The sequence below is a fragment of the Lampetra fluviatilis genome, chromosome 40 (genome assembly GCF_964198595.1).
Source record: "Lampetra fluviatilis chromosome 40, kcLamFluv1.1, whole genome shotgun sequence".
In the NCBI taxonomy this organism is placed as follows: domain Eukaryota; kingdom Metazoa; phylum Chordata; class Hyperoartia; order Petromyzontiformes; family Petromyzontidae; genus Lampetra; species Lampetra fluviatilis.
The window spans coordinates 10,951,232-10,971,362 of NC_136314.1; the positions used below are offsets into that span (position 1 = coordinate 10,951,232).

The following is a 20,131-nucleotide window of genomic DNA, read 5'->3' on the forward strand; positions in this document are numbered from 1 at the left end:
GATTGCGGTGTCTCGAGTAGATGTACATAGGCGTGTTGAACGTCTCTCGCGCACTGAACGTAGCCAACCATGCTAATCGGATGTACCAATAGGCCGTCTATCATCTCACAGTGTTCTTGATTCCTGTTGTTCATGCTGGGTTTTTGTTAATGCTGTACGAAATTAAAGAGGATGTTGGTCCGGTGTCCACCCTCCTCACCCACCACACCCCGAGCCGAAAATTATTTTTCCACGTTCGCGAGATTTTAACTCCCTCGCCTCATATTCCGGAGGTCGTGGGTTCGATCCCAACCCTGACGCCTGCTGCTGTATATTTGGAGTTTGCATGTCTCTCTCCCTGTTGTCGCATGGATTTTTCTACAGGTCTTCCAGATTTCCCCTCCACATTTAGAATCAACGTCATGCGTTTAGAGTATTTGGCTGCTGCTATAAATGTCCACATGATGATGATAAGTCAACTATTCACTGTTTTAAATTACCAGGTAGGGCCCACTGAGCTGCTAAGTGGCTCTTGTTCAGAAGCGACCTGGCCACAAATGATAGCTCAACGAAATGGCTTATCACATGGGAATTTATAACAGCCAAATACTCGAAACATGTGACGTTGATTCTAAATGTGAAGGGGACCACGGGGAGAGACACGCAAACTCCAAATGTACAGCAGGCGTCAGGGTCAGGATCGAACCCACGGCCTCCTGTATACCAGGTGAGGGAGTTAACACCTCGCCACCATTGCGCCAGTCACCCCTCAGTACCCCCCTCCCACCTGTGGCCGACTTAGGTAACCTTGTTCTGTACGCGGTGGGAACACGATAGTTGCGCACAGATTTCATAACAATGGTGTCCTGGATTCAACCTCATTGGAGACCCACCAATCACGGCACGCCTCTGCAATCCCACTCCACGTAGGGGTACAAGGTTCACATTTATTGCGGGTTTCAGCACAGCGGGTTTTAAAAAGTTGCCAGTACGCACGCAGTAAGTGTGCTGCGTAACACTCCATTGCTTGTAATACACGCATTTCATATAGGCTACATTATTTATCACTGCGCCTTTCGTATGCATTACAGACAGCCTAACGGAATGGTAACGGATTTAAAATGTATGTTAAACGCGGCACGCCGCCGACAAACCCGGCAGTGTTTTTCACCGGCGTCCCCCACCGGCACGCACCGGCCAGCTCCATCAGCCCCGGTGGTGGGATGCCGGTGGCCCTGGGCGGCTTCACCAGGCCACGGGTTTGTGCTCGTGGTCGTAGAATCCTCCGTTCTCCTCCGGCGTGAGGGTGGCGAGGACGCGCAGCATCCCCGCGACGCTCTCCTGCGCCGTCAGCGGGGCCTGCGCGACAAACGCGGCGCGCCTCGTCGCCGGCTCCTCCCCGCCCGGCGCCCTTACACCCGGCCGGGAGCTGTCTGCCTGCTCGTTCGTCCGTCAGACTGTCTTTCAGCCTGTCCATCCGTCTGTCTGCCTGCCCAACTGTCTGCTCATCTGTCTGCCTGCAAGCCTGTCCATCCATCTGTGTTGCCTGTCCATCCGTCCGTCTGTCCGTCCGTCTGCTTGTCTGTCTGTCCGACTGTCTGCTTGTGTGTCTGCCTGTCCACCCGTCTGTCTGCCTGCAAGCCTGTTCATTCTTCCATCTGCCTGCCTGCATGACTGTCTGCTCGTCTGTCTGGATCGGATGACGCGCAGTGAATGTGAGTCAGCCCGCTGTAGAATTATTTGTTGGAGCGGCTTTGGCCGTGGCCGAGACCGACGATGGACAGCTCCGTATAGAACCCACGGGGTGCACGAGTCAGGAACAGGGCAGGATGGGCGCCTCTGCTCGTCTATATGGTTTTGGGAAAAATCCGAGGCTGACACGGGGGCATGGGCCATGCAGGAGTGGGGCTGGAGGTGTCCAAATACATACAACCAATGATTATTATTATCATCACGGTGGCAAAATGTTCACGACCTCGCCTGGTATGCAGGTCGTCGGTTCGATCCCGACTCCGACGCCTGCTGTATGCTGTATACTGTATTTAGAGTTTACGTGTCCCTCTTTCCCTCCCCGTGGTCATGTGGATTTTTCTCCAGGTCCTCCGTTTATATTCCTCCGCATTTAGAAGCAACATCACGCGTTTACAGTATTGGCTGCTATACATTTATTTTGGAAGATGTACGTTTGTCATCTGGCCACATGGACGACCGGCTCTGGAACAATTTTCTCAACCACATCAATTCCATACACCCAGCAATCAAATTCACCATGGAGGTAGAAAAGGATGGCATGCCACCCTTCTTGGATGTCTTAAACAAAAGGAGACCAGATGGCAGGAAAGTAACCCATACTGACGCCTACCTAATACCTGATTCCCACCACCATCCATCCCAGAAAAATTCCCTCATTAAAATGCTACACCATAGAGCTCAATGTATCTCCGACCATGAACACCTGACCAGTGAACTCAAACACGTACACCGGGCTCTCAGGGCGAATGGATACTCTGACTACACAATCCGCAAAGCCATCAACCCAACCGTGAGGAAGGAGCCATTTGAAGATCCAATCAAAACCATCACCTTACCTTACATAGCAGGGATAACCAAAAAGATTTCCAAAATATTGAACAAACACAAGATCCAGGTCCGATTTAACACAGTGCACACAATTCGTGACCTGATCCCATCTGTGAAGGACAAGATTCCTGACATGCAATATCGCGGCGTCTACAAACTAAGCTGTACCTGCGGCAGCAATTACATTGGGGAAACCAAACGACATGTCTCGGACCGTGTTCGTGAACACAAGGCAGATCTGAAACACGGCAGGACCAATACTTCTGCCATAGCTGATCATTACTTTCCTTAATGCAGCTGGCTCGCATGAAATTTATTTCTCTTAGACTATGGTACTTTGCAAGCCGACTGGATATCAACAAAGATTCGTTTACGAAGCCATCCATATATACAGACACAGACACAATTTCAACCGAGACGACGGTTTTAAACTCAGCAATCATTGTAAAGATATCATCAACCACTTTGGGTCATGACTTGAATTTGTGTTTCCTTGTCAACCTCTACCATCAGCAGTGTGGATAGGTGTAGCGAGGTGCAATTCCCCCCCCTCCCATCTCTACCCCTCCCCCCCTATCTCTGCTCCACCCCCCTCTCTCCCCGTCTCTGCCCCATTCCTTCCCCCCCCCCCATTTTCAGATGGGTGTACCGAGGTGTAATTCCTCCCTCCTCCAATCTCAACCCCTCTCTCCTCTCCCCCTATCTCTGCCCCACCCCTTCTCTCTCCCCGTCTCTTGCACAGCTCTTTCCCCCGCCCACTCACTCTGGAGCCCTTATAAGCAGCTACATTTGGAGGCTTGCCCCCTCTTTTCTCTCCACCTGAAGAAGACCGCTTGTGTTGCGATTGAAACGTCGTGGGTTTTTTGCTTTTAATTTTGATTTTTTTCCATCTACGTGACTTTACCGAAAGAACCAAGAATATATATCTCCTAGCCACCGTCGTGAGTTCACGAAGGCGCCGGCGCGGGGCTTTGAGGTTTGTGGCTGTCCGGAGCGAGCTCCTGCGAGGGTCCCTACCTCTGGGCCGCCCATGTCCGTCTTGACCCAGCCCGGGTTCACGCTGACCACAAACACCCCCGAGGTCTGCAGGTCACGCAGCAGGCAGCGCGTCACCATGTTGAGGGCGGCCTGGGGAGGGGCAGGGAAGGGCGGGGGGTAGGGGGTGGTGGGGGAGGGGGCGGGAAGTGAGGAGGGGGACACAACTGTAGCACGGCTCTGGGCCACCACCTCTCTCTCCCAAGGGCCAGCTGAGTTTGAGTTTGCCGACGGGTAAACGGTGCTTGGCCAGGAGGGGTAGCATCTGGCCCATCTGTGTTGTTTGTCGTTGTCGTCGTCATCATCGGGGTGGTCTCCGACGTGACGCTGGCGAGCGGTTTTCGTGTCGGGGTTGTCGAGAGAGAGACCCGGCTATGTGCACGCTGGAGGATGAGGAGCAGAGCAAGCGGTCGTCTTGCCTATTCGGAATTCGAGGACCGTATCACTTTTAAAATCACCGTCTTAAAACTCACCGATTTGTACTTGCAGACTTTCCCTGTAACTTAAGAATAAAAAACGATTATGTTGTCTGATTGGATTACTCTGCAATTATTATTATTCGCTTCTATCATAGTGTAATAAAGCTCGTTGAGGCGACTTCTGGAATCCGTCTTTATTCAACTTGTATTACAGCTTTCCTTCACGCTGCTGATAGGCAGCGTGAGAGGGACAGATAGAGAGAGACACACTACCACGTGGCAACCCGGAGCCCCGCTCCCGCGTGGCCCCCTTCCTCTGTTCGTTCCCGTTCTGACCACGTGTCGTTCCTCTCCACCCCTATTTAATACCCGGGTCACGTGGTACGTTTCCGCCAATCCTCGTTAGCCTCCATGGAATATTCCAGGCCCCCTCGTAAGCTCCCGGGACCACGCCCCTGACTCCTCTCCCCATTGGCTGTGGCCAAAGCCAGCAGAACCAATCCTTACAGCTGTCACCTTTCCATTACGTCAGGGCCACGCCCCTAGGCTTCCCCCCATTGGCTATAAACCAGGACCGGCAGAGCCAATCATCATGACGAGTTGTGATACGTCAGTGAGCCAGATATATCCTCACATTACAATAGTACTGTGAATTTATTGGAATTTATAGACTCGTCAATTAGATTGTTATTGTCAGCTTTATTTTACGCTCAGATTGTATATCTACTTGTGAGCAGTTTTATTTTTATGTCCAGCGCTTTGAGATACTTCAATATGACAGGCGATTTATGAACTAGAGGTTGTTATTCATTTAAAATATAGGTTACTATTATTTTATTTGGCAAACGTGAGCACCACTTACATTACGCGATGACAGTCGGCGTATTACATTCGAGTTGTGAGTTCCAGTTTAAAGTATATTCCGTGTAGCCAGGTGACAAATCAAGAGACCCGGGATAGGAGTCTCCTTTGCAACACAGAGACGTGGGTCACCAACAACACAAAAAGCAGCGGCAACCAAAATACCCCGAGGGATCGGTCGAAAATCATGCTGCGAATGCGAGTCGGCGTTAAATCGGAAATAAATATTGCATTCCCTGCAGCGTAAATCGACATTCGTCTCCAGATTAATTGCTAAGCGAAGCCACGGGAACACTCAACGGAGACGTATCGGGGCGTGACAGTGGCGAGATGTTAACTGGTATGCAGGAGGTCGTGGGTTCGATCCTGACCCTGACGACTGCTGCATCATTGTTTGCGTGTCTCTCTCCCTGTGGTCGCATGGATTTTTCTCCGGGTGCTCCGGTTTTTCCCTCCACACTTAGAAACAAAATCACGTGGTTTAGAGTATTTTGGCTGCTATGCATTTGCACGTGATCTTCAGCCACTTCATTGAGTTACCAATTGTGGCCAGGTAGCTTCCGAAAAGGAGCTACACAGCAGCTAAGTGGGGCCTCACCTGGTACAAGACAAAACTTGTTTAGTAAATGGTTTAATATGGGGACTGCAGGGCTGACAAGCAAACAAGGATTTGTGTCAAAGCTTGGGCAATGAAGGGCGTGGAGTGTGGGGCTCGATTGCCAGAACTGGATGGACCGGGTGTCAAAAATCTCAGAAATGCAGTCCCTCGTGAGCAGTTTGGATCAGTGGGGATGGCAATACCTTCTGTCTGGGTTTGACGCAGATTTTACCAGGGCAGTTGGGGAATCGGCATCTGTGTTCGGGTGGCGGCAGGAATTTGTGTACCGAGATGTGGTACCGGGCGTTGTTGCCTTCTACCGTGTGACAGTAGACAGCACAGACATCACTATGTAACACAATTTTTGTTCCTGGATAGTAAGTGTTATTTCGTAATTGCTTATGCCTAAAAAGTATAAAAAATGGCTATTATTCCCCACGAAACTTTGCTTTTGTGACTAGGACAGTGATATTTTGAAATTGACCTATTTTCAATGAGAAAACGGGTGACTTTGTATCTTTTCGTTCACATAAAATCAGTAAAAAACAACATATGAATCAAAATAAACATGTATTTATACTAAAATAATATTAAAATTACTACAAAAGATTTAGAAGTGCGTAGTTTTTCGAGATTTATGATTATACTGTAAATTACTTTCACAAATCAGCCCCCAAATGTAGTCTCCCATCATGTTCTCGTTATACTGTTCTTGGTAGCGGCGTTCAAAGTCCAGTATATCCTGGTGGAAGTGTTCACTTTGCTCCTCCGAGTACACTCAAATGTTCTCCTTGAATTTATTAAGATGAGCATCAAGGATATGGACTTTGAGGGAAATCCTACAGCCCATTGTGCCGTAATTCTTCACCAGAGTCTCAACCAGCTTCACATAGTTTTAGACCTTGTGATTGTCCAGGAAGCCACGAACCACTGTGACAAAGCTGTTCCAAGCCGCTTTCTCCTTACTAGTGAGCTTCTTGGGCAATTCATTGCACTCCAGGATCTTCTTTATCTGTGGTCCGACGAAGATACCGGCTTTGACCTTTGCCTCCGACAGCTTAGGGAAGAAGTCTTGAAGGTACTTGAAGACTACCGACTCCTTATTTACAGCTCTGACAAATTGTTTAATAAGGCCCAATTTGATGTGCAGTGGTGGCATCAGCACCTTCCGGTGGTCCACCAGTGGCTCCCACTTGACGTTGTTCCTCCACCCAGAGAACTCGTTCCGCTGTAGCCATCCCCGCCTGTGGTAGTGCGCCTTGGTGTCCCTGCTGTCCAAAAGCAAAGATAGCAGGGAAACTTGGTAAAACCACCTTGGAGACCCATCAGGAATGCCACCATTTTGAAGTCTCCGATGACCTCCCAGCCATACTCATCATACTTCAAGGCGTCCAGCAAGGTCTTGATGCTGTTGTAATTCTCTTTGAGGTGCACCGAGTGAGCCAGGGGAAGAGACGGGTACTTGTTACCATTATGGAGCAGCACGGCTTTGAGGCTCCTGGATGAGCTGTCAATGAAGAGGCGCCACTCATTCTGCTTCCAGGCGATTCTGATTGCCTTGAACAGACTGGTCACATTGTGGCAGAAGCAGAGCCCATCTTGGCAGGTGAAGAAGCTGCAAAAAGGTTGGTGACTCTTCCTCTGATCTTCGACTTGCACACTTTTATCCAAAAGGTTACACTGCTTGAGCCTAGATGTCAAAAGCTTGGAATTGGACTTGGTGAGACCAAGATCTCTGATCAAGTCGTTGAGGTCTTTATGGTTGGGGTAGTATGGGTTTCTCTCCTCAGCTCCACCTCTGAAATTGTCATCTGGATCTACGTCTTCCTTGCTCTCTGACTTGCTGCTCTCTTCTAAAGACGGCTGCTCTCTCTCCAGAGGAGTGGGTACGGGGGGCTTATGGCAGTGTGGCACCAGGGCAATGGATGAAGGAAGGTCAGGATACATGATAGCAGGTGCATTCTTGCCAGTCCGACGTTTGGAACTTCATGGCTCTCTTTTCCCCTCTGTACCATCCTACAAAAATACATTTATTTCACCCATGTGTAAGAGATTCTCGCAACATTTTCCATATATGATATATTTTTTCAAAAACCATGAAAATTGTAAAACATTTTAAAATTTAAAACTTTAACAATTTGAAAAATTCTAACTAATTTTATAACATAAAATTCCAAGCAACAATTGTCCATCTTCCCTTCCAGAGTTTTTTTGCATTGCTCGCAGGTGAAATGAGGTGCCCAGGGTTTGTCTTGATCTCCGACAGGCATGCCGAAATATGCCTTGTAGGCCTCACACATCTGAGCAAATGCTTCCACAGAGTACTTTTTCGCTCGTCTTGATAAATTGGCCGCAGATATAGCAAAATGCGTCTGCCGGATGCTTGAAGCCTCTTGATGCCATCTCACAAAAATGCAGATATGTATCCACTTAGGCAGCTGGATCTAAACTGAACTGGTGGGCTTAAGGCCCCTGTATTTATAGTATTATTTATATTACTGGTAAGTTCTAGAATGTTCTAGAAGTTACTCCAAGTTTACTCAGCACTGAATCTATCTGGAATGTTCTTGAAAATAGGTAAATTTCTAAATGTCACTGTCCTGGTCACAAAAGCAAAGTTTGTGGGGAATAATAGCCATTTTCTGTACTTTTGAGGCATAAGCAATTAGAAAATAACACTTACTACCCAGGAACAAAAAAAAATTGTTACACAGTGTAATTAGCAGTGTGAGGGAGTGGTGAGGGAGCGGTTCTCCTGAGGCGGCGTTCCACAGGCGGATCAAACTCCGTGCTGGCGCTGCATTACGCAGCAAGCCCAACCTCGCAGCGTCGTGCCCCCGGCTACGGCGCTGCGACGGGGCGGGAGCCAGAGCCAAGCCGAGGCGGTCGAGACGACCAGAGTCGGCTTGGGCGCGTGAAGATGCTGTGCGCATGAACGCGCTGCAAACACGCTGCACCCACGCTGCACGCACACATGCCCCTAACAAACACCCAGTGTAGGGTACACACCTGCGCGTGCACGTGAGCAGAGTGTTCACAGCACACGGCCGCATTGTGCGCATACAAAGATCCCCAGTTTAAACTCAATAGACTGTTGAGGAAAGCGCTGTTAGCGAGTATCACACGAAGCGGTGGGTGGCCGGCACCACACCCCGCCGCCTTTGTCTCCATTCCTGGCGATATTTACACACCGCACCAGGCACTCGTTTGAGTCGACCGAGGTAAGGCCTGGAACCGGTTCAAATAATCGTGAGAGGAGATCTAACTCAGCTGGACGGGTTCGTACCGTGGCGCACTAAGCGCTTACACCACCGCTCCCCACGCTCGTGGGCGTTGTGCGGCACACCTTGGCGGCCGGGTAGGAGTAGCCCCACTCGCCCGTGGGCGCCAACGCAGCCAAGTGCAGCGAGCCCAGCATGGACGAGATGTTGGCGACGATGGCGCGACCCCAGCCCAGCGGCTCGGCCTTGTTCCGCTCGGCGGCGATGCGCAGCTGTGGGAGCAGGGCCTGGTCGGGTGGGGGGGGTGGAGGTGGGTGAACGTGGGCCCCTGGCTGACAACGGCCGAGGCCGTGCGAAGCTGGGAAGCCGCCCGTGAGGAGCTCGGCCCTGTCCCCCTCCGGCGCGCAATGCCGGTGCACGGCACCTGGGCAGCAGCGTGGCTGGCTGTCGACAAACTACAAGGCGCACGTCTCGCGAACGCCGCTCCAGAATTCGCTACGCCGCGCACAGCCATTCCGCGCAGAGGCGCTGGAAACCGCAGAGAAAAGCGTGGAAAAAGGCAGCTGGAACCGGCACTACCAACATTTAAAATAACAATGTCAGCTTGTAACGCGTGCAACGTTCGCCCACTAACGTGGAGCGAAATCGACTCGAAGAGAGGTGAAGAGGAAACAAGCCGCGAGCTGGAGCCAACAATTGCCCAAGCTCTGCAGTCCTCTCCATCGCACGGGAGGTGTTCTCGCAGCCGCACCTGTGTGATCATGAGCGGCGCCACCACATTCACGTTGTAGTTGTGCATCATGTCCTCGGCCTTGACGCTTCCCAGCGGGGCCATCAGTGCCACGCCCGCATTGTTGATGAGCGCGTTCAACCCCTCCCCTGCCAAGGCCTTCTCCACAGCGAGCGCCAGAGCGACCACACTCTCCTGCGAAGTCACCTCTCCAGGGGCAAAGGGGGTCACGGAGGCGAGGGCACGAGGGCATGAGAGGGGACGCCTGTGCATCTGCACGACCGCCCACCTCCGTGTTTGTGCCGTAATTGTTCAGTGGCCACTCCGGCTCACATATACACTGCGACACACACACTGTGACACACACACTGTGACACAAAGATCCCCCGTATAGCCTTAACAGACTGTAGGGGCAAGTGCTGTTAGCGAGCACCTATGAAGGCCGGAACGGTACACGAGGGGGTGGGTGGCCAGCACCACGCCCGACCGCCTTTGTCTCCCCAGTGGCGATGTTTACACACCGCACCAGGTACTCATTTAAGGCTGAGTCGACCTACACTGTGACACACACACTGACACACACACACTGTGACACACTGTGACACACACACTGTGACACACTGTGACACACACACTGTGACACACTGTGACACATACACTGTGACACACTGTGGCACACACACTGTGACACACACTGTGACACACACACTGTGACACACACACTGTGACACACACACTGTGACACTGTGACACACACACTGTGACACTGACACACACACTGTGACACTGTGACACACTCTGTGACACACACACACTGTGACACACTGTGACACACTGTGACACACACACTGTGACACACTGTGACACACACACAGACTGTGACACACACAGACTGACACACTGTGACGCGCACACACACACAGACTGTGACACACACAGACCAGTTTTAACATTCGGTGTCTCGTCAACGATCGGGCTTGCTGGAACCGATGCTGGTGAATCGCCAGATGTGTGTAGGCAAGGACTCTCTCGGTTAGACATGGATCCCATAGCTCAATGCCAACTCTGTAACGCACAACGAGCACCAAGCAGTCGCTCGCGTCATCGTGGGCAGCGTGAATCGCACAGCAGGCTGCGGCGGTGCACGGCGAGTCCTGAGCAGAGGCTGCAGGGGCCGGAGGGAAGACAGAGACGCAGTGACGCAGAGACACAGACGCAGAGACAGACGCAGAGACAAAGATACACAGAGACAGACATTGAGAGAGGCAGGACACTTAACGGAGATGGACTGTCGCTTGGCTATTGGATTCGCCACGCGGGGGTCTCGCGGACAGAGCCACCCGGGCGGGGAGAGGGTCAGAGGGGGGCCCACGGAGATTCCCAGAGGTAATGGGGAGTAGAAAGACGCGGGCCGCGCCTTGCACTGAATCTTGACAGGGCTCGCAGAGCCTCGCTGAATCTCGCCGAGGCTCTTTGAACCTCACAGAGGCTCTTTGAACCTCGCCGGGGTTTCTTTGGGCCACATTCCTGTGCCGTGTCCGGGCAGCCTCGCGACTGCGAGCGCGGCGCGACGGCGCGACTGATATCGCAGCCTCACGACATCCAAGGGCACGAGCGAGAGACAGGGAGGGGGACGTTTCTCACGCTCGCTGGCATGGATATCTGTGAAAGAAGACGCTGGCAGGAGCCATCCTCAGCACGAGTCTTGAGCCTCAGCTGCGAGGCTTTTCCCGGTTGTCACCACGTGCAACGGTAGTGACAATGCGTCTCAGGCTCAGGGGTGACTGTGGCAGGCGAGAAGGCTCCAGACGCTCTCCCCCCCCCGACCAATCCCACTCCCTCCGCCCCTACTGGACGTCTGCAAAAAAATAGCTTCATCGCTCATCAGATTCCTCCTCCTGCCGGACGTGACCGCTTCTCTCGAGTCTCAGGGCTCGACTTCAATAGGGTCCTGGCCCAAGGGTTACGCAGTAATGGCCAATGCCGCCGCTGCTGCTGCTGGTAATTTTTGTTTTAGCATTGGGAGGTTTGGCCAATGGAAGTTGCAATGTGCGTTATCTTTATCTGTGGGGGGAGGGGGAAACAAACCGGGGAACGCAGAGGAAACCCACGCAGAACGGGGGCGGGGGGGGGGGAACACACGTGAACTCGACACGGAAAGTCGCCCACGTTGAACATCCAACTCAGGAGTTGAGAGACAAGAACGTTACCCCTTCACGGTGGAGGATACGCAGAGGAGTGAGAGGGGACACCGGGGAGACACGCTGAGGAGTGAGAGGGACACCAAGAAGTCACGCGGACACTGCAGCGTGAGAGACGACACCGAGGAGACACCGAGGAGTTGCGGCGTCTCGCCTCACCGAGCTGCAGCACCGTGAGCTGGGGGTGAGCGCTCGCCAGCTCCTGCAGCGCCTGGGACACGGAGAGAAAGAGAGCAGGGCCCGTCCAGTGGCAGCGAGTACACCACCAACACGCAACCAGGCAACCACGCAACCAGGCAACCAGGCAACCACGCAACCAGGCAACCACGCAACCAGGCAACCACGCAACCAATCACGCAACCAGGCAACCACGCAACCAGGCAACCGCACAACCAGGCAACCACGCAACCAGGCAACCACGCAACCAGGCAACCACGCAACCAGGCAACCAGGCAACCAGGCAACCACGCAACCAGGCAACCACGCAACTAGGCAACCACGCAACCAGGCAACCACGCAACCACGCAACCAGGAAACCACGCAACCAGACAATCACGCAACCAGGAAACCAGGCAACCACACAACCAATCACGCAACCAGGTGATCACGTAACCAGGCAACCACACCACCAGGCAACCACGCAACCAGGAAACCGTGATGATGGGTACAAACTTAGTAATCATTGGAAAGATGTTATCAACCACGCAAAAAAGACTTAATTACACTTTTTTGGACCATCTTATCTGACAGGCACTATTTTACTTTACTTTACCGAGTGTTAACATCCCCAGTGTTTAACAGTACTCTCTTCATTGTTCAGCCAGCATTGGTATAAACATGGGCATTTTCGTTCTTTTCTATCATGTGTATCAGGCCTCCCCTACCCCTCTCTGTCCAATGCGTTGGCGTGTGCAGCAGTAGTTGCTTGCGCACAACCACGTCCAAGCCGTCGTCCATCCTTTTGGCCCCCGCCCCCCTCCCGATACGTTCCATTCATTGGCTACCACATTCTGATGAGCTCCCCCTCCCCTCTCCTCAACTTGCTTTTAAGGGATTACATCTTGCATCATTGCCTCACTTGATGCAGCTAATCTGGCTGTGACGGTCCCACCTGATGACGGAGACTTGTGTTGCCTCCGAAACGTCGTGATTTTTATTTTATTTTTTATTAATTTTGATGTTTTACCTACGTGACTTTACCGAAAAAACCTAAGAATATGAATTTTTTGTGTTTAGTTTGTTGTCCTTCCCCCGCATTTCTGATTAGCACGATTGGCTACGCATGGTGCGAAAGAAGTTCAACAAACACACGTACAAACAACCACACAACCGTATCACCAGACAACCACTCACCCAGGCAACCACACTACCACGTGGCCACCACCACCACCTCCTCCACCACTACCTTCTCTGTCATCACCACCTCCACAACCACCGTATCAACCCCAACCGCCTCCACCACCGCTACCACTGCCATCAACCATAATCTATGCCACCATCACTACCATCGCCATTATCATAACAATCATCACCACCACCGTCACAATCACTACAATCACCACAATTGCAACGCTCCTCACGGGGGGGGAGGGGGCTCGGCCTGCTTCATGGACACCGTGTAGGAGAAACGTCTTGAGATCGCAGGGAGCAGTGCATCTTGATTGGTTAAGAATCACCACCACGATCACTGTTGGGGCAAGTGCTGTTAGCGAGCACCTATGAAGGCCGGCACGGCACACGAAGGGGTGGGGTGGTCAGCACCACGCCCGGGCGCCTTTGTCTCCCCAGTGGCGATGGTTACACACCACACCAGGTACTCATTTGAGGCTGAGTCGACCTAGGAGAGGCCCAGGACCGGTTCGGATAATTGTCACTGGTGCTTGCCATGAGCGGGAATCGAACCAGGGTCACCAGGTTCGTAGCGCTAACCGCTACACCACCGCTCCTCACAAAGATCCCCCTACAGCCTTCACAGACTGTTGGGGCAAGTTCTGTGAGCCAGAACGGGTATCGTAGCGCAGCGCGCTAAGCACCACCCGCTCCCCCTACGATCACCACCACCACCATCACCACCGTCACCACCACCACCATCACCACCACCACCAGTCACCATCGCCACCATCACCACCATCGCCACCGTCACCACTGTCACGGCACAGGGCCCGCGGCGTCACCTGCGCGCCGGCCCCGTCGGGGTCCCTGCAGGTGGCGAACACGCGGGGGCCGGGGTCAGCAGCGCCCTGCGGCAGCGGCAGCAGCTGGCGCACGAGCTCCAGTCCCAGACCCCGGTTCGCTCCCGTCACCAGCACGGAGCGCGGCGTCGCCATGGGGTTGCGAGACGAGAGAGAGGTTCGGGGTTGAGAGGAGAGAGAGGTGAGAGAGGGGACGTGATAGTGTGTGAGAAGTGAGAGTGTAAGTGAGGTGGGAGAGGCAGTGAGCGAAGAGAACAGAGAGAGAGGAGGTGGGGGAGGCGACGATAAAAGAGGAGGAGCGAGGAGAGTTTGCCGGGAGGAGGTGCAGGCGCTCCTCTCGCAAAGCCGCCGCCACCGCCTCTTGAAGTGCAACGCCTCCCTCCCTCCCTCAGCCTACCGATTGTTGCAGCAAACAGCAGTCGCTGCTGCTGACGGACTGCAAGCACGCGACTTGGTTCCGCGCAACATGTGTCTCTTGCGGTCACACTCCACCGTCACATTCAACTCACACATCCAACCGTCACTCAACTGCTGCACTCAACTGCCGTATTCAACCGTCACATTCAACTGTCGCGTGCTCAATGGGGATGGCCGGCACGGGGGGGGGGGGGTTGCGTTCACACAGCCACACGGAGCCAGGCGAGAGTTGCAATCGGGCTGCTGCACGGGGTTGAGGGCCTCCAAATCGTCCCGCTCAAGAGGCACGGATCCCAGGCCTCGCGTCCCACCCAGCGAGCTCCTTGCAGCGTTGCGCTCGTGTTCAACGACCCTTGGCTGACGGGATGTGATCGTTTGGAATCGATGACCAATCGCCGACTCGGGGGGCGGTGGGAGCACGTGACCGCTCCCCTCCTTTCACCCGAGAACACACCCAGGTCGAAGGTTTGCACGAGTCCGGCTGATAAAGTCGCCCCAGGTACAGACTCGTTCGCTGGGGCGGCGCTACGGTGGCGAGATGTTCTCTGCCTTGCCTGGTATGCAGGATGGCGTGGGTTCGATCCCGCCCATGCGATACCTGGATATTTGTAGTGAGCGTGTCTTTCTCTCTCCCCGGGGCGCGGATTTTTCTTTGGGTCCTCCGGTTTTTCCTCCACATTTAGAAACATGCGTTTAGAGCAGTGGTTCTTAACCTGGGTTCGATCGAACCCCAGGGGTTCGGTGAGTCAGTCTCAGGGGTTCGGCGGAGGTTAAGACACACACCCGACTCATATGATTCGTGATGACACGTCCGGCTTGGCCATCATTGGCTGCAAGTGATCACGCTACATCGCTTGGCCAATCTGTGCTGCAGGGAATTTGGTGCGCTCAGTAGTCGACTTGTGACTGTCATGATGGTACGTCGTGTGATTTCTTTAATATTTTAATCCCTTCATGCTATGTCGAGCAAAAAAAGAAAGTGGTCGGACGAATATGTACAATATGGATTCACATGTATAACAGAGCGTGATGGGAGTCAGCGTTTTAACTGCATGATTTGCAATGCCAAGTTGAGCAATTCTAGTCTAGCACCGGCAAAACTAAGGGAACACTTCCTTAAGCTGCATGGAGATGGGGAATACAAGAACACAACGCTCGCTGAATTCAAGGTTAAGAGAGCCAGATTCGATGAAAAGGCTACTCTGCCTGTTCTCGGCTTTGTACCCATCAACAAACCGATCCTCACAGCATCGTACGAAGTTGCTTACCTGATCGCAAAGCAGGGCAAACCACACACCATTGGTGAAGCACTCTAAAACCAGCTGTGTTGAAGATGGCGAATATCATGCTGGGAAAAGCGGCTGAAGTTAAGTTATCCCAAATTCCTCTTTCAAATGACACCATCAGCGACAGAATAGAGGACATGAGCAAAGACATCTTGGCTCAAGTAGTTGCAGATCTGATTTCAAGCCCGGCAAAATTCAGCCTCCAACTCGACGAGACCACAGACGTTTCCAATCTAAGCCAGCTTGCTGTATTCGTGCGCTATGTGAAAGACGACGTGATAAAGGAAGATTTTTTTTTTTATTTTGTAAGCCTCTTACAACAACTAAGGCAGCCGATGTGAAGAAACTTGTGGATGACTTCTTCAAAGACAACAATCTTTCGTGGGATATGGTTTCTGCAGTTTGTTCGGACGGAGCTCCAGTCATGCTGGGAAGAAAGTCTGGTGTTGGTGCGCTAGTGAAAGCCGATGCACCACACATCATTGTTACGCATTGTATTCTGCACAGGCATGCGTTGGCAACAAAAAACCTTTCCTCCAAACTGACAGAAGTATTAAAAATTGTAGTGGAATGCGTGAACTATGTGCGAAATAGTGCTCTGAAGCACCGCATCTTCAGTGAGCTGTGTAAAAAAATGGGCTCTGAATTCGAGGTACTTCTGTACCATTCTAACGTTCGGTGGTTATCCCGGGGACAGGTGCTGAATCGTGTTTTTGCCATACGTGTGGAATTAGCCCTGTTTTTGCAAGAGCACCAACATTGTCATGCAGATTGCTTCAAAAATTCTGAGTTCATTCTCATTTTAGCGTACATGGCTGATATCTTCGCAGCTCTCAATCATCTCAATCAGCAGATGCAGGGCGGTGGAGTCAACATCATTGAAGCGGAAGAAAACCTGAAGGCTTTTCAAAAAAAGCTACCGTTATGGAAACGACGAACAGAGAACGATAACTTCGCAAACTTTCCCCTGCTGGACGACTATGTAAGTAAGATCGAAGATGTATCTGGAATCGGAGACATTTCTGTACCCGCGGAACTGAAGCAAGCAATTGCCACGCACTTAGATGAGCTTGCAAAGTCTCTCGACGGATACTTCCCTACAAGAGAGTCATATCCAGCATGGGTGAGACAGCCGTTCACGTTTAGTGTTGAGACAGCAGATGTCAATGATGAATACCTCGACGAAATCATTGAAATTCAGCAGAGCCAGGTTCAACAGCAACTCTTCAGAACAACGCTCTCAACGTTTTGGTGCCAACAAATGGTAACGTACCCTGTTATTGCGAAGAAAGCCCTGGAGATTTTCATACCGTTTGTTACAACATATCTTTGCGAGCAATCCTTTTCGAGGATGCTGGACATAAAAACGAAGAAAAGGAACAGACTTTGTTGCGAAAATGACATGAGTGGCATTTGCCAAGGTGAAGCTGCGCATTTCTGAACTGGTCTCTGAAAGGCAACAGCAGAAGTCACACTGATTTGCAGTAAGTATTCATTATTATGTTTTTGTGTGAAAATCATGTTTTGCTGGTTTTGTTATTTGAACATAGTGATGTTGATGCACGGTTCATTTTGCGCACCAGTAAAACAAATACCTATATTTTGAATTTGAAAAAATCATATTTTATTTATTCAATTAAGAAGGGTTCGGTGAATGCGCATATGAAACTGGTGGGGTTCAGTACCTCCAACAAGGTTAAGAACCACTGGTTTAGAGCATTTGGCTGCTATACATTTCCACATCAGCCACTTGTTTGAGCTATCACTTGTGGCCAGGTCGCTTCTGGAAAAAGAGCTACATCGCTCAGTGGGATTTACTTTGTAAATAAAAGAAAAATGTGTTTAGCTGTCAGGTGGGTGGGGTGTTCTGGGGTATTTGACCAACAATAACATTACGTTCAATGGTTTGATCTGAACCTTAATTAGATTGGTCTTTGTCATTTTTGTGAGCCAGGTCACCCTTGCAAAAGAGACTCCGCACATCCTGGCCTCTTGAGTACTCACCTGGGTGGTTCAATAAAATCAACTTGAAAATAGTTATGGGAGGTAACCGAAGAATCTAGAAGAAACCCATGCAGAACAGAGGGGGGGGAGGGGGGACATACATGCTTCACGCATAAAGGCGCCCGAGTGAGGAGTCGAACCCAGATACCTTTTGCTCCGAAGCACACAACGTGTTACCACTGCGCCACCCTGTCGCTGCAGTGCGGAAGAAACCTCGTAAAAGCGCAGGGAGGCCGTGTTGATGCTTGACCTGGAATCTCTGGCAGGCCTGGCAAAGGTCACGAACCAGTCGGGGTCAACACGCTGTTCCATCCGCTGTGGTTACCATAAAAATATTAACTTGTATGTTTTTACCAGGTAAGGCCAACTGAGCTATAAAGCTCTATTTGAGAAGCGACCTGGCTATCACAAATTATATCTTGACGAAGTGGCTTGTGTAGATTTATAGAAGTAGCCAAACACACTAAACACGTGATGTTGATTCTAAATGTGGAGGGGAAAAACCGGATGACTCAGAAAAAAAATCCACGTGACCACGGGGAGAACATGCAAACACCAAATATACAACAGGCGTCAGGGTCGGGATCGAACCCACGATCTCCTATAAACCAGGCGAGGTAGTGAACATCTCGCTATCGTGACCAGCAAGCCGGCACCGAGCAGAGCCACCTACGGGATCTCCACGCTGGACATCGCCACCAGAGCGAGGTCCCTGGCACCACCGGTGAGCGCACAAACGACGCGGGCTGCAAGCAGCTGAAAGGGGTCCGCCGCTTTATTGTTCCACGAGGAGGATGAGGTGGATGAGGAATGTCGGACACGCGTCCCGCGTGCGCAGCTCGGATTCTTCACATTTCCCTTTAGGCGCTGGACGCAGCGCCACCACCGACGCCCCCCTACACCCCACCCATGTTCCACCACGCGGCGCCACCCCGCGGCAGACTGGAGGAGAGTCGCAGGGACTGGCCACGCGAAGCTCTCGAGGCGACACGGAGCTTCTCGCCAGAGACGGGTGTTGGCCGGATTAACCTAATTCGCAGACAGCTACCGAGCGAGCAACAATTCAGCGTCAGTTGTGGACAATATCACGTAAAAAATCAGACGAGTTGTCTCCCTAAAACACACCAGTCCGTCTGTGAAGGAGGCGTCGTTTGGACTCACAGCTGTGACGACACTTTTAGTTTTTAACCTCTGATGTAAAATAAACAAAATTTCTCTCATACGACTCGGGGCGCAGAGCAAATTGTAACCAACCACGGGCTTATGGAATGGCCAAGTGGTCGGGGTCGGCGTGCAGGACATTTAATCAGACCCCGGCTACGAATCGTCGTGTAGCCACCCACGTTCACGACGGGTTCGTCACCAGAGATCCGTCTCATCCCGAGGCTGTCGCTGCTGTAAACGCGTTCGCTACCACCGCTTTATAAAACGTGCCGATCAACAACAGCGACGAACCGCAGTCAACACAAACACACGAGCAGAGAGATGCGCGTGGCTCTACTTGAAGAGAAGGGATTTTTAGTCAATCAACCGGTGGGGGTTTTACAGAGCACACAGAAAGAACATGGTTATACAAAGCACCACGAGTGTGTGTACAATGTCCCTTGTTCCTTTCGCGTTGATCAGGGAGGGTCCTATTGCTTAGGCGGCGTGCGTTCGCTAATGACGTCCAGTAACCCAGCAGCATTTGTGTGAGAAACGCGGGCGTGCTGAGAACCCCCCCCCCCCCCACCAGGTTGTTTTGCTTAAACAAATAATATCAGTCTGAAAATCCGCTGGGCTAAAATGTGCGACGGATACGCGGAGGACCAGAATGCAGCTGCGCCGGTGTGTGCGCCGAACCCCTCGACGCTTCGCGTAAATACGCAATGAGCTTGTGACTGCGATCGGCACCTCGGCGGGCGAAATGATAACCTTGGTGGGAAAATGTCGACAGCTCGGCGAGCTTCCGGCAGTGCGACCGAAAACGGACTCGGTGGGCGATGTTTTGTGAAAGACGTTTGGCGGCTTCGCGGATTGCAGCGCAGCGTACGTCGGGTTTCGCCACGTCACCCCAAAAAAAAAAACGGGTCCCGTGTTTGAAGACGAAGACTCCCGTGACGATGGATATCGAGAGTTTGGCAGTCAACACAACCCGCCACTGCAAATGACCGATGTCGCATGCGGCGGTGTGTCACAAACCCAACGCACTTCGAGTCGCGGCGGCGTTTATTAGAATGGTTTCATTCGAGAGAAGCAACGCCGGGGAGGTTCGTTTACAAACCACAGAGGGACCCCCTCACGTCAGGACGGAGGGGCCTCCTTGCTTGTAGATGTCGGGCAGTTCGCCAGCGTTGGTTCGAGAGCAAGCATGACTACTTATGAACTATTGTTTATTTTGCAAGGTAAGGCCCACTGAGCTATGAAGCTCTATCATTAGCGAACTGGCCACCCATGATTGCTCAACGAAGTGGCTTACCACGTGGACATTTATATCAGCCAAAAAACGCACGTCGATTCGGAGAAAACTCCACACGACTATGGGGAGAACATGCAAACTCAAAATATACAACAGGCGTCAGGGTCGGGATCGAAACGACCCTCCTGTATACCAGGCGAGGTAGTTAAC

General features: G+C 51.9%; 1 protein-coding gene across 1 annotated transcript; it reads right to left on the bottom strand.

Annotated features, from left to right (window-relative positions):
* Nucleotides 1-920: 920 nt before the first annotated feature.
* On the bottom strand, nt 921-15,169 carry LOC144946238 (C-signal-like). The gene is made up of 6 exons (XM_078875118.1): nt 13,799-15,169; nt 11,784-11,835; nt 9,445-9,632; nt 8,819-8,980; nt 3,577-3,687; nt 921-1,338 (listed from the first exon to the last, which is right to left on the bottom strand). The coding sequence occupies exons 1-6, from the start codon at nt 13,949-13,951 to the stop codon at nt 1,225-1,227; spliced, it is 780 nt and encodes a 259-aa protein (XP_078731244.1). The 5' UTR covers nt 13,952-15,169; the 3' UTR covers nt 921-1,224.
* Between the last annotated feature and the right edge of the window lie 4,962 nt (nt 15,170-20,131).

What these genes read in the sequence shown, in the direction of transcription:
- LOC144946238 (XM_078875118.1), bottom strand. Translation starts at nt 13,951, where the DNA reads ATGGCGACGCCGCGCTCCGTGCTGGTGACGGGAGCGAACCGGGGTCTG. An exon ending in CGCCGCTCATGATCACACAG is followed by an intron (nt 8,981 to 9,444) that starts GTGCGGCTGCGA and finishes CCACCCGACCAG; the next exon opens with GCCCTGCTCCCACAGCTGCG. An exon ending in CGGACATGGGCGGCCCAGAG is followed by an intron (nt 1,339 to 3,576) that starts GTAGGGACCCTC and finishes TTTGTCGCGCAG; the next exon opens with GCCCCGCTGACGGCGCAGGA.